This window comes from Canis lupus, chromosome 16, assembly GCF_003254725.2.
Source record: "Canis lupus dingo isolate Sandy chromosome 16, ASM325472v2, whole genome shotgun sequence".
Taxonomy (NCBI): Eukaryota; Metazoa; Chordata; class Mammalia; order Carnivora; family Canidae; genus Canis; species Canis lupus.
Window position 1 is genome coordinate 10,904,244 of NC_064258.1, and position 14,167 is coordinate 10,918,410.

At 62.9% G+C, this 14,167-nt stretch overlaps 1 protein-coding gene across 5 annotated transcripts in view; it reads right to left on the reverse strand.

Annotated features, from left to right (window-relative positions):
- The window catches only part of CAMK2B (calcium/calmodulin dependent protein kinase II beta), a 76,948-nt gene that overhangs the window by 31,336 nt on the left and 31,445 nt on the right, over positions 1-14,167 (reverse strand). For 4 of the 5 annotated variants that reach the window (XM_025433612.3, XM_049095112.1, XM_025433611.3 and 1 more), the window contains exon 3: positions 3,191-3,250. In XM_025433612.3, coding sequence (XP_025289397.1) covers positions 3,191-3,250 — 60 coding nt within the window. Of the gene's footprint in view, positions 1-1,342; positions 1,454-3,190; positions 3,251-14,167 lie in introns of those variants that run through there. The other variant, XM_049095114.1, reaches the window with a different exon arrangement.

Consider the following 14,167-nt stretch of genomic DNA (forward strand, 5'->3'; position numbering starts at 1 on the left):
CACAGGCCCCGCATGCCCACCCCGTGCTCTGCAGCCCGCAGGGCGGGGCTGGCGCCTCCAGGACCAGAGCCAAAGAGCACAGTGGTTCCGGCAAGTTCACTACGGAGCCGCCGCCGGCTCTGTGGCCACAGAACTGAAGGCAGCAAGGACACAGAGCCCCGCACACCCAGGTCCACGGCCCACGCGGGAAAGGCCGTGTCGGCCGTCGGGGAAAGGAGCGGCACACTGTCCGTCCATACGGAGCATGTTACTTAGCCTCGAAAAGCAAGGAACGTGAGCACCCGGCTACAAGGTGGGCGGGCAGTGGGGAGTCCCAGCTGGACCCATGGGTGATCGATCCCACCTCCGGTCCCTAGCGGGGACCAACCCACAGACACAGCACGCATGGGAGGTCCTGGGCCTGAGAGGCCAATGGGAGTCAGTGCTCCTGGATGCAGACGTTCCGGCAAAGACGGTAGGAAGTTTGGGTACAGGGTGGTGACGGCTGCACACGTACATGCGACTGACCCACACACCTAGAAACGGTTACAATCATAAATATTACGTGTGTTTTACTACAGCTTAGGGGGGGAAAGCAGCACCGTGCTCCTCATTCTCCCTCCCTCTCCTGTCTCCCTGTCCCCGTCCCCATGCAGCCTGGGGACCCACTGCCACGTCTCAAAGATGCTCAAATGGCCCTGACGAGACGTCCATGGAGGGAGTCCAGCCTCCCACCACCAGCCCCATGAGTGAGCTCCCTGGGAAGCAAACCATAAAGATTCAGGAAAACCTGTGGAGATGCAGCTCTGGCCCGTGTCCCTGGCCCAGGTGCCCCAAGGACCCCGATCTGCTCCTGCTGTCTCGAGGCCCACGTTTTCATTCTGCTCGGATCCCGCAGGTCACGCAGCCACCCTGCCGCGCAGCTGACGGGCCCTCGAAACCACGAACGGAAAACCAGCGCCCCGCGCCTGAGTCGTGCTGCCGGCAGCACAGGTGCGCCTTGACCCAGGTGGGGAGCCCCAGAAGCTCAAGGGCTGCAGACCCCGCAGGAGCCGCCACGACCTGCCCTTGAGCATCCCCAGGTCACTCGGCAGAGGGGGCTCGGCCTGGCCTCCACCTGACTCCTCCAGGCTCCTCCCGGGCACTCCCTGGGGGTGCCCACCTCCACTGTGCAGATGGGGAAACTGAGGCTCCTGCGCCCCCACACCCTGAACACAGTGCTCCCTGAGGATGCAGCGGAAGACGGGGAGCCCCTCCGCTGCACTTGGCCGAACAAGGTCCCCTTGCCTCCCCCAGGGGTCTGGGGGGCACTTCGGTCTAGGGTGAGGCTGGGCAGACCCAGGCCCGGGCCAAGCCCCCTCACCTGCCCCTAGACAGCTCCCACGACTCCCCAGAGAGCCCCTCCAGAGTCTAAGGGAACGGGACGTCCCCTCTGCACCCGTCTCAGTCCTGCCTTGTGTTCTAGAATGTTTCCTCTGTACTTCAGTCTCTGCTCCACCTCCCCCATGTTCTAGAATGTTCCCTCTGCACTGCAGGCTCCCTGGTGTTCTGGAATGAAGCTGCTATGAGGACTTCAGGGTCTGATCGTAAGTGACCAGGAACAACACCAGGCATCCAGGCAGAGCGAGATATCTTTTGAAGAACTGTCCCAAAATGCCAAACCAAAGAACACCTAGGTCCTCCCGCTATTTAAAGGGGATTCTTGATGATTGCTCAAAGTGGTGACCTACTGTGGCCTGGTGCTCAGGGGAAGCAGGGGAGGGGGCTGGCGGGAGGGGGAGGGGTGGAGTTGGCCGGTGGAGGTGTCTGCCAGGAGCACCAGGAAAGAGTTTTCAGCCTGGAGCCACAGAGGGCCCCAGCCACAGAGGGCCCCAGCCGGGTTGGGGAAGGTCAGAGGTCAGACCGAAGCCCATCATTTGTGCAAACATTCCCCCGCCACCCGGCCAGCGAGGAATGGCCTGGGATCCCTGTGGACACCTGGCACACTGGTGGAAGGTTCCAGTTCGTGGGCCCACCGCAGGCCCCTGAGTCAGCTTTCCAGGAGCAAGTCAGGGCCCTGCATGCCAGCGGGTCCCACACACTGGGCTTGAGAACCTGGAGTAAAAGCGCTGGGCAGGACCCGGGGCTGCAGCAGCCTTGGTACAGGGGGCCGCCCAGGATGTGGGGGTTCACTTCCCCCTGTCCTGCAGGGCCACAGGTTCCCAGGACCAGCTCTAGGGACTGGCAAAGGCTTTCTGGAGCCCCTTGGGCCTCCATGAGGCCAAGCCCTGTTTCAGGAGTGACATGTGCCCCGCACCCCCCAGGCCAGTGGCTCCAGAACTGGCTGCTCCACACCTCCTGCTACTCTTTTTAAATAGTATCCTGGGCACTGTCCTGGCACAACTAAACGAGAATCTTGACAGGAGCGGCCCAGGACTCCACCTTGACAAGCTCTAGAGGCAGCAGACCTGTCATCCCCTCCATGCCCCCTGGCTACTTCGTGCAGTGGGCCCCTCAGAAGTCCCTAAAGGGCCAGAGGCGGAGCAGGGAAGGCAGGTGGACATGCACACCTGCCCCCGGGGCAGCAAGCAAGGACCACCCTAGAACCACAGGGGTGGGCATGTGGCCAAGTGAGGGCCAAGTGCCTCGGAGGCCCCAATGGACTTCTAGGGTGTGCTGCTCCTACAATGGTGTCACTTACAGGGATATGACCTGGAATTTCAGAGAAAGGGTGACCATCCTGAGGTGAAGGCTCCAGGCTCCCGAGGCTCCCCTGCCCCTGACAGGACCCCAGCCCCAGGCCACACAGTTCTAAGGACTGGCAGGCGACAGCCAGGTCACCTGAACCAGACCTCAGACATCAGGCCGGGACTGCGCCTGCAGTGGTTTCTGAGGTTTCTGGTTTCCAAACGTTTTTCTTCTTAATTGGGCTGCCTGTGGCTTTTCTGAAGCCACAGAATGTTTTCACCAAGATCACAGCTTGGAGTTAGAGGGATGGGTGGGGCCCCATCCAGGTAGAGCTCCTGCACGGGGCTGCACCGACCCCCTCCCCCCCAGAATCACTGCAGGTCAGGAGGAAGAGCCATTTCCAGGGGCCTGGGGTGGCACGCTCGTATGGAGAAGGAACAGGGCGCCTCTGGGTGTCTCTCTACCAGTCTGATCGTCGGGAGGAAAAGGCCACAGGCCGCGGGGCAGAGAGCAGGGACCCCTACCCCCTGGGATAGCTGCTCACCAATGTTGGAATGCTTCAGGAGACGGCAGATTCGAGCTTCTCTCTCCAGCTTCTGGTGATCTGGGGACAGAAAACAGCACAGTGTGACCTCATGCCCCAGTAGCCAGCCCCCACCCCTGAGCCCAGTACCACCCAGACCAGTGGGTGGCCCGGGGAGGGGCCCATCACCTCTCTCAGTATGCGGCTGCCCCCCGCCCTGCGGGCCCCTGGCCCGCAGTACTAGGGCAGGAAAAGGCTGCCCAGTGTTCGCCAGGAGAGGCCCACGGAGGCAGAGGCAGGAACCCCATGTGGTCCAGGGGGACAAAGTGCCGTACATTTCACGGCAGAACTGACAGCACCAATTTATCCTTCACTTCTCTGTCCTCAATCCATACACTGGAGCTTCCTGCTGAAACCTGTGTGTTCCTCATAGTTGGCTGTGGGGCTGGTGGAGCAACGCTGTCCGCAGGGTGGGGGGAGGCAGCTGGGCAGCAGGCAGGGTCCCCATGAGCTTAGTAGGACTCTGCTGGACCTCTGGGGTGAGGGTGCACAGATCTACGAAACACTGGCCTGAATGGTGTGCTGGTGCAGGGGGAGCTGATGGCAGGGGGACCTGGTGCAGGGGGAGCTGATGCAGGGGGACCTGGTGCAGGGGGAGCTGATGCAGGGGGACATAGTGCAGGGAGACATAGTACAGGGAGACCTGGTGCAGGGAGAGCTGATGCAGGGGGACCTGGTGCAGGGGGAGCTGATATAGGAGGACCTGGTGCAAGGGGAGCTGATGCAGGGAGACCTGATGAAGGGGGACCTGGTGCAGGGGGGGCTGATGCAGGGGAGCTGATGTAGGGGGAGCTGGCAGGGGAGGACCTGGTGCAGGAGGAGGTGGTACAGGGGGACCTGGTGCAGGGGGAGCAAGCTCTGGGCAATAAGGAACCAGCCTAGGAGCACCCCCAGCCCCAGCCCCAGTCCTCCTCTCAGCCCTTCGAGGCCAGCACTTCGGTTCCAGAGGCAGGGCCTCAAGGAATCAAGCAATTTATCAGAAATGTTCTATTTCAGACAAAGGTACGAGTACCATTTTAACAAGTGACGGAGATTTTAATAGCAAAACACCAAAAAAAAAAACCCCACATTTCCATTGGCTAGAGAATGCAGAATTAACACAGCTACGGCCGCACAACAGAATTCACTCTTGAGCAGCGTGTGCGCGCCACCCCGGCTCACTCATATAAGGCTGTGTGAACAAGCCACTTACAAAGGAAGACCCAAAACGTGCTTTCATTCACACAGGGCACTGGTTCACACACGTGGCCAAACTGCCAAGAGAGGCAAGATGAGGAGGGCAGCTGCCCCAGGGTGGGGCATGGCCAGGGAGGGGGTGCCGGGGGTCCTGCACCCCCCTCCAGTCCTGCACCTGCTGAGCTCCTCAGAGCAAGGGCCTGGCACCAGCCAAGACCACAAGGCCTGCCTGATTGGCTGGGAACCCGCACACAGCACCCACCCGCAGGGTGCAGTTGATGTGACCTCCTCAGGCCTGCCGGGCCCTGGGCGCTGCCTGGGGGCCAAGACCTAGGCATCTGAAGGCCCTTCTGCAGGAAGGGAGCCTGCTGCCTCCCTGCGGTCAGCTCTCCCTGGGCTGAGTGACGGTGCTGGGCTGTGGTAGGGGACAGGCTTGCAAACGTGCATGGCCCTTCCTCACACCCGCAGACAGGAACTCTTGGGGGATGCTCTCTGGGAACGCTCGGGTCCACCCCCACCCCCACCCCTGTCCACCCGGCCCTCCCGCCCCCGGAAACGCTAAGCCCTCCCTGACCTGCCTGCCTGGCTCCCACCTGTGGCCAGGCGCCCGGGCTCTGCAGGGTCCCAACAGAGCAGCAGGGGGACAGGCCCTCACCCTATCCCTCGCCCCCTCACCCCCCACGCCCCCCGCGGCCTGGCGCTGTCCCGTCCCCTCTGTCACAGGAGCAGAGCCCAGTGGACAAGACACAGCAGGATTCACGACGGCAGACATGGGAAGGGGTCCGAGCACCCCCCCAGGAGGGATGGATTGGGCTCAACTGCAGCAGAACCGCGCAGCGTGGATTCCTCCTTTCCATCCATACAAAGCCCAAACAGGCAACACTACACCTACCTGGGGGGTGGGAGCCACCTCTAGAGGCCTGGTGGAAGGGGCTGTCCCCACAGCCAGCACCGCGCCCCGCAATGCAGCCGGGGTGCTGGTTTCTCAGCGCCGTTTTTTCTCTCCTAGGATTTTAAGTTACTATCCTGAACGTTTTTCAAACCTAGAGGAAAGTAGCGCCAACACTACAAAATCCTCAGAAAAAGCACTTCTGCAGAATCTGTGCTTCCGTATGCACATGCTTGTTTTTTCGGAGCGTCTGAGAGAAGCCCCACACTTCACGTCCTCCCACCAGGTGACGGCTCAGCGAACACGTGGTCAGGACAAGGACGCCCTCCGCGTGACTCAGGGCAGCCCCTAACCCTGCAGACTGTCCAGCGCGACACAGAATGCGAACCTGACCTACAGGACCTACTCCAGCTTTGCCCACCGTCCCAAGAGCAGCGGAGCGGACACCCCCGAGGGTGGACGACAACTGAGAAGCCGTCTACAGGGGGACAGGGCCGGAATGAAGCTCAGGTCACATAGTGCTCAGGAGGATAGGCAGGGTGGGAGCTGGGGTCATTTTCATGCCCAGAAATCAGGACAAAACTGCATGTGGGAACCCACTTTTCAGAAGTAAGCCCCTTAAAAGACTATTTCATTCCTGAAAGCTGTCTCCGAGGGCACAGCCCCACCCAAAAGATGGACCGCATCCCGAGCGCATTAGGGGAGAGGAATTATTTGTGTGGGACCAGGAAGGGGAGGCCTGGCCCACGCAGGATCCACCCACAGCCACAGCAGGTCACTGACCCTCCAGGCCGTCCCTCTCGGTAGCAGGCCAGCAGCGCACCCTGAAATTAACAGTCCAAGCCAATATTTCTGGGCCCCAGATAGAACGGGAGGCTGTCCCCTTCTTAGGACAGTCCCCTGGCTGTGGAAGGACGAAGCCAGCTCCCTCACCCTGCCCACAGCCCTGAATTCTTCCTACAGCGGTGCACAAGTTATTGCTCAGCTTCCAAACTAGTACCATAAGCCCCATCGTGGCCACAGTGAAGCAGGTCAAATTTAACCCGTGTCCCAGCCCTAAATTGCCAGCTGGAGCCGGGAAGGACACCTCCACTGCCTCCTGTTCTCCGGCGGGCAGCAGCATGCAGGATGGGCCAGCGACCCTGCACTAGCCCCAGGGCCTCTCAGAGCCGCTTGCTGCCCTGCTCATCCCTGCCACCCACCCCCTTCCCGGGGCTCTGGCCTGGGCGGCTGCCAGGACTTCACACACCAGACACCACAGCAGTGACCACTGAACAGCCTGGGGGGAGGGGGGGTGAAGCCGGGACAGTGCCTGGGCTGCCCAAGGCCCACAGCGCCCCAGGGTCCCCAGCCCAGCACCCCACCAGCCATGCCTGCTGCAGTGACGTCCCGGCCGGGCGGGCAGCAGGCTACCCCAGGAGCGGCTCACCAGGCACCTGCCAGGGCTGTGGCCGGATGTCCTAAGTGTCCAGAGCACCCGGAGTTGCCCCGAGGACCAGACACCTGCCTCTGTGGCCCGACTGCCGGGACCACGGGTTAGAGCGCTATCATGGGATGATGGCACATGCCCCAGAATATGCTCAGTACCAGTGCTAAGGACAAGAGGACCCCAAGAATCTATCCCACTGACACCCTGTGTCCTGGCCCCAGATGTGGTCTCCTCTCCCCAGTCGCCTATGTCAGACCCAGCCTGCATCACCCCCACACGTGCACAAGCCCCAGGCACTTTTGACGTCATTTTGCGCGTATGGGTCTGAGAGTCACCTCTCAAACGGGATGGGGACAGAGGTGGGGGCCCAGGAATGAGGGCAGAGGCCAAGCGCCCCCAACATCTGGGAACCCCATAAAGGGGAGGCCCCCCTGCCCTATTCCCTCCTGAAGACCCCAGGCCAATACCGACCGTTTCCCGGGGACCCAGGGGACGTGGGCAGTTCCAGGTCACAAGGAGCAGGGGCAGCAGGGCCGTGAGCCCCGGGGACAGAAGAGGCACAGGCCCTGATGCTGCCTGCAGGAGACCAAGGGGACACCATCACACCATTGTGGGGGTCTGGAGAAGTCTGTGTCACGGGAAAGACTGGTTGTCACGGGGATTCCTGAGTTCAACCGGGAATCGTCTGGACACACCTCTCACACGCTTGAGATACATTCGCACACCTGCTCCCATGAGGAGGGCTTAGCCCATAAAACGGCTCTTTGTTTCTCCCACTCAAGAAACAGGGTTACAGAGAAAACAGCATTCATTCACATCCTGTGAAACAGCAAAATAGACACAGGACCCCAAAACACCAGTGACCCCCCTGCTGCCCCCTGCCTGAATCCCTGACCTGCAGCTCCACAGCCTGCAAGGCCGGGAAGCCCTCCTGGGTTTCCCACCACCACCGCTGCACCAGGCCTGCCCTGAACGCTGGGTACCCCCCCGGGGTGCGTGCCCCCTGGCTCAGGGGCTGGGGGCCAGGTCGGGGGGTGGCTGCAGCGGAGCCCTGTACACCCCACACCGTTCAAACCCCAGGAGCCCCGCAAGCGACAGGAGGCAGGGGCTACTCAGAGCTGTCACTGTGCCATGCCACATGGGGCCACACGTGGGCACCGTCTGTACCACGTACACAGCAGGCCTGACCCATCGCACTCCAACAATGTCCCGGGGAATGGCAGAGGGAGACTGAATCCAGCTCCACACAGCAAGTGCCCCAGGCAGGGCCCCCCAGACAGGGTCTTCCCCCAGGCAGGGTCCCCCCCAGGCAGGATCTCCCCCCAGGCAGGGTCTCCCTGCAGGGCCCCCCCAGGCCATGTCCCCCCAGGCAGGGCCCCCAAGCTGAGTCAGGAAGCCGAGGGCGGTGGGAGAGAACATCTTCCGCCACACTGTAGCGTGAGTGGCAGTCCCAGTCAAGGAAGCAGGTGCACAGACCCCAGGCTGGGGCTCCTCGTGGCCTCCTCCGGCCCTCCCAGCCCTGCCACCATCCCCTACCCGCCCCGGCCCCCCACCTGCTCCCTGGCTGTGGGTGACTCAGAGTAGAGCTGGGGTGGGGAGGGTGCCAGGAGAAGGGGGACAGGAGGGACGTGGGTGGGTGCCTGGCCCCTCGCCAGCTGCCAGGAGCAGCAGCAGAGCTGTCACGGGCAGAAGGACACCCGCGAGGCACTGGCGCAGGCGGAGGAGGGATGGGAGGGGGAGACGGGCCCACCTGGCAGGAGGAGCTGCCAACCTGCCCCCTCTCCACCCCCGAGGCTTGGCCTGGGACAAGTGACACCACCTCTGGGGAAAAACCAGCAGTCGTGCTGGCTGGAAGATGAAATCCCACACGGAAAGTCCACACAGCCCAGCAGGTGGCAGGGGCTGCCGAGGGTGGCGGCTGGACCCCCAAGAAACCCTGGGACGGGACGGGGGGGGGGCCGTGTTCACTGGGGAGCCCCGCCAGCTCGAGGCGCTCCATCGATGCCCACACGCCCTCTGGGGAATGACCTGGGGACGCAGGGATGGCACAGGGCTCCGGGCTGGGGCAGGAAGGCTAGGACACAGGCCACAGCAGCTGCTGCCCAGGACGGCCCACCACGTCCAGCAGCTCCTGGACAGGGCCCGTGGAGGTCTGGGTCAGGGTCAAGCCCCTGCCCCGGGGCCATCGTCCACTTCTGCATGGACACACGAATGCCTGCTGAGGTCCCAGGAAAGAAGGACGCCCACTAGGAAGGGGTGGGCAGGACAGCCAACCCTCGGGCTATGGGGTGTGAGAGTGTACGTGTGTCTTGGCCCTAGAGGGAGACACTGAACAACACTGGGGAGCCTGGTGGCGCATGGGGGTGGGCAAGGCCACTAGAGCACAGCAGCAGCTCAGGTCCCTGGCTACCGCCCTGCCAGCTGGGTGCCATGAACCAGCCAGAGACAGAGCTGCGGGAGGAGGCTAGATGCTGACCACCTCAGGGCATGGGGCGCAGTGCCCATGGGGACACTGGACATGGGGACCCTAAACCAGGCCAAGCCTCCCTCTCAGTCCGTTTCCCACGTATGAAAAGGGTGGGAAGGTCCCAGGGAGAGGAGTTGACAGAGACTCCAAGCCCAGTCCCGCCCCAACCCCCACCCCCACCCCTACAGCATGCCCTGCAGAGCTGGGCACCTGGCCTGTTTTTCCTACTCCCCTCCTCCAACCCCATCTCACAAGACACCCCAGGCCACTGGCAGGTGTCCCCACCCCCCTTGCCAGGACTTCTGTTCTTCTAGAGGGAAGTGGTGGTCAGTGCCAGCACACAGACAAGAACCTGTTGCCCCGGCGACCCCCCCCCCCCCCCCCCGGCACTGGGCCCTGGGATGTCACTCAGAGGTCCTTCCCCTTCCTCCCACCCACCTCCACACTGGCACCATCAGATGCCAACAGGGAGCTTCCTAGAATCTTAGGAGGCTCAGGGATATCCACCATCACACCAAATGCCGTCCAGCATCAACCCTGTAACTCTCAAGTCCCCAAACTCTCAAAATCCCAAGGGACAGAGCTGGGGCTCTGAGCTGCTGTGTTGTCCTGTCCGGGACATTCCCACCTCCAGGGTCCCGGGGAGCTGGGTCGGGAGCCCCAGGGAAGGAGCAGGTCATGGGAGCTGGGCAACTTCAGGTCGGAGCATCCACACCTGCTCACACCTGTGGCTCCGAGCTCGGCTCTGTCCTCAAACAGCGTCCTGTGGGCACTGGCTGCCAGCTGCCAGGTACACACTGCTTTCAGGAGGGGGTTGCCTCCGAGCCGGGGCTTCCACGCTGATGGGGCCCACAGGGAGCGTCAAGGGCAGCTTGGGGTCCTGCCGGGCCACCTGGGACTAGCCTGCCCAGTGCTCTGCACTGGCCCCCAAGGCTACCAAGAGCTCCTACAGGGTAGGGCTGTTATGACCGTCGCCCTGACTCTGAGATGGGGCATGGGGTACGGGGGGGGGGGGGGGGCTGGAGGGAGGGGCTGGTCTGCCCCTGGAGGGCTGGCACCAGAACCCAAGTACTGGCAGCCATGGAGAAAGGCCTAGCCATCCCGCGGGGCTTCCCGTGGTTCACCCGGTCTGCTCCGGGCGCCCTTGGGTGCCAGCAGAGCAAGGAGGATGAAAAGATCCCCCCACCCCACCCCCGGGCAGGGACTTCTGTGCGCGTTTTGTTTTAAAAAGGCAACTCGGCAACCAGCAATTACCGCGCCAGTGCCAGGCAGCTACCCCACCCCAGCAGGGCGTCCGTGCCATCCTGCAGCTGCCACTGGGACAGAGACCAGCCACCAGGCCCGCCCCACACGCTGGCACCGTGGTGCGGTGCAGCAGCTGGGTCCCAGGGCCCTCCCTCCCCAGCTGCGGCTGGGCCCCTGAACCAAGTCCTCATGCCCTCCGCAGGCCCTCCACTGTCACCCAGGACGAGGTGCAGCTCAGCCCTGAGACAGCCTCACAAGAGGCCCCATGTGCAGTGCAAACCGGCTGTGGGCTTCCCGGACCCACGGCCACCGTCCGGGGCAGACCAGGCGCAGTGGCCCCTACCCCTGCCACAGGGGACTGACCACGTCCTGCGGCGAGCACCGGGACCCTCCACGCCCCTATCACCACGACGCTCGTGTTGCCAGGGACACCTCGAGAGCTGGCACGCCGACCTCCCTGGGTCCCCAGCCGGGGTCATACCGGCCGCTGCCCGTCTCAGCTCTCCGGGATCTGCATCCTGTGCATAGCTGTGCCAGTGACCCTGGGGCAGGACGCCCACCCTCGCCAATGGTGTTTATCCTCTGGAAGACTCAGTCTTGTCCCATGTTAGGACACTGTCACCTTTCAGAATAGGAGGGCACGGTGGCGGGAGAAGCTCCCCGGTGGCTTTTGGCAGCAAGCAGAGACCGCATCCCTTCCACACTGGGGCTCTCCTCCAGACAGTGCAGGGCTCCCCTGTCACAGTCCTACTCAAAGAGGGGCTGGACCCCTCAAGGCCTCCGGGACCCGCCAAGACAGAGTGCTGGGGTCAGAACCGGAACCTGCAGCCGTCTGGGGGGGGGGGCGGGGATCTCTTGATGAACGTTGGGGCGGGCAGGGATCCCTTCACATCTGGGGAGTGACAGGGCTGCTACGACAACCCCACCAGGGTGCAGGAGCTCCCAGAGGTTCCCTCCTGACGACCCCCCATGACCCCGGGGTAGTCCACCTGGCAGGGACTGCTGCCCCTGGCCCCTCCGCAACACCGTGAGGTGGACACCGCTGCTGCCCGAGTCCCGGGAGCACGGACAGCACCCAGGCCACCACGTCCCAACGCCCCTGGCACTGACCCAGCATTCACCAAGGTAGCCGCACCCCAGAGTCACCCTCACCCCAGGCGCCATACTCTCCACCTTACCTGCGAGGCCACCAGGGCCCCCACCGGCCTGGCCTCGCTCCTTCTTCCTCCTGCCCTGGGCTCTCCTGCTGTGCCCCCACCACCCCTATTTTCAAAAGCTCTGACTTAGCCCATCTGGTTGATGAATTGATCACAAAAAAACTATTCTTTCAACCGCTCTGTGTATACTGCCCGATAAAACACAAAATGCCCAGTCAAATTGGAATCTCAGATAACCAATGAGGATTTTTTAGCATGTGTGTCCCAAATTCAGACGCACAACAAATAATTTCCTAGTGGAAGTAAGTCCCATCAGTTTGGAGCGTATTTGCATTCAGGTTTTTTTCACGGTCTATTTGAAATTCAGATTTTACAGCTAAATCTGGCAGTTGCAGCCCACTGCCTGGTGGCGCCCCTCCTCCTCTGACATGGGAACGGGTCCCCAGGCCCCCAGCTCCTCTTCCTACCCCTCCTCCCTGGCACAGGGTACCCCCCCACCCCGATCCCTGAGAGATCAGCTGCGCTAGGGGAGGGCACAGAGGGAGAGGTCCCTGGGGACCCCTCCCACTGCCCAGAGTACCCTGGAGCCCCAACGTGAGGGCAGAGCGGACTAAACGTTGGCTGGTGGAGGTGGAGAGGGGGTCTGGGACATACTTATTCTAAAAAAAATCCTTGTTTATCTGAAATTGGGAGCTGCTTACACCGTGAGGCCCTGGCTCAGCCCGCGGGGCGCTGCGAGGGGCCAGGGAGGAGCGGAGGGGTGACCAGGTCGTGGGGTGGGGGAGAGGGAAGCTGCTCCCGGACCCGGGAAGGGGGGCAGTGGGGGTGGGAGAAGCAGAGGGAGGGGACGGGTGGAGAGGGGAGGGGGAGGGGTGTGGGCGAGTGGAGGGAAGGGGGAGGAGGGCGGAGGATGGGGTGAGGAGACGGTGGGGAGGAGCCCCGAACTCGGAACTCCCCGCGCAGGGGGGGAGGGAGGGGCGCCGGCTGCGCATGCTCAGCCGGCCCTGCAATGCGGCGCCGCGTCCTCGCTAACCCAGTTCCGCGGAGCCCGGGTCGCCTTGCCGGCTCTGGGTCATGGGCCCCGCCCCCCACCCCGCTGTGCGATGGCCCCGGGGCGGTGCAGGCCTCGGGTTCAGCCCCTCCCCATCACACTTTCCCGCAGGGCGCCCCAGGCCCGGGGCCGGTGGCCCCAGGTGACCCGGGGAGGGGGCTGGGGGTGAACGGGGCATCAGCTTGGGGCTGGGAGGAAACCCAGAGGTGAGGCCTGAGCTCACCTGTCACTCGGTGCCCCCACCTGTCAGGTTGGCCCCACGTTCGAGCGCCCCACCTGTGAGAGCAGCTCCTTCACCTGTGAGGGCTGCCCCATTCCTCACCCCCAGCAACCCCAGCTGGGTGAAAGCTAAAGCTGCCCTTACTCCCCGCTCTGCTCAGCTCAGCTGTGGGTCACTGAGCAAGTCTGCTTCCATAGGACTTGGTTTCCTCATCTGTGAAATGGGTGCCCACCCCGACCTCAGAGGGTGTGGACGGTCACTGAGAAGCCGCGTGGAGATGCAGTGCCACCGAGGTTCAGGACCCAATAACCGCCCAGGGCCCCGTTCCCAGGCACAGTCTTTCCTCCCCCACGAGCAGCCACCGCCCAGAGTCACTGCTGGCACCTGCTTCCCAGGTGCTGGCGGCTCATGTCCACAGCGTGCCCTCCAAAGGCAGCAAAAGTGCCCCCAAGGAGCAGCCACTGGTGCTGCCAATGGGCTGGGGGAGGGGGGCCCGCAGCAAGGCCCAAAGACCCCCTTACCCTGGCCCAATTACTGCCCTCCAACTGCTGCTGTTAATCCACCCAGTACGTTCACATGAATGTCCCACAGTCCCCTTCTTTTTTTATTTTTTTCCACAGTCCCCTTCTTAATAATAGACGAAGCTTTAAACATCTATGTCCCGCAGCCTGGGGCACATAGATGGGGTGCAGTGGGTGCGTGCACAGGCCCCAGTGGCCCCCTTGTGTGCCAGTCAGTGGGCAAGCCAGGCATCCTGAGTCCAGTGCCAGTGAGCTCCTCCTGGCAGCTGTGTGGGGCCGGCAGCCTCTTGATCATCAGAAGCCTCAAAGGACCCAGGCTGCTGCTCCCTGCAGGGGTGAGTGGGGCCCCCTCCATGTGACCTGGACTCACATAACAAGTGGAAATGAAGGAGGAGGCAAAGCCTCCTGGGAAGTTCCACTTCCCATCACTCCTCTTTCTAGGGCACTTCCCCGGACACCCTACTTCCCACCCATGGGCCCTCTCTCCATCCCTCCCTGTGGCAGGACAGCTGGGCATGTATCTCTGACATGATCTTCCTGGCAAAGGACTGGTTTGGTGCTTGCCACAGAGGCAGCCAGGCTGGGAGCCCTTGCTCAGGCCACTGGGGCCCCGCTGGAGACAGCCACCGCCCAGCCTCACCTCCCTGCTTCCCGGCATCCATGGAAGTGCCTGGAACTGGGCCCTCCCAGGTGCTTAGGTAGCTGGCTGTTCCATATGACCAGGGGCCTCTCCTGCAGACCCAAGGCTGCCACAAGCCCTCTAGACCCCCATCCATCCCGTCC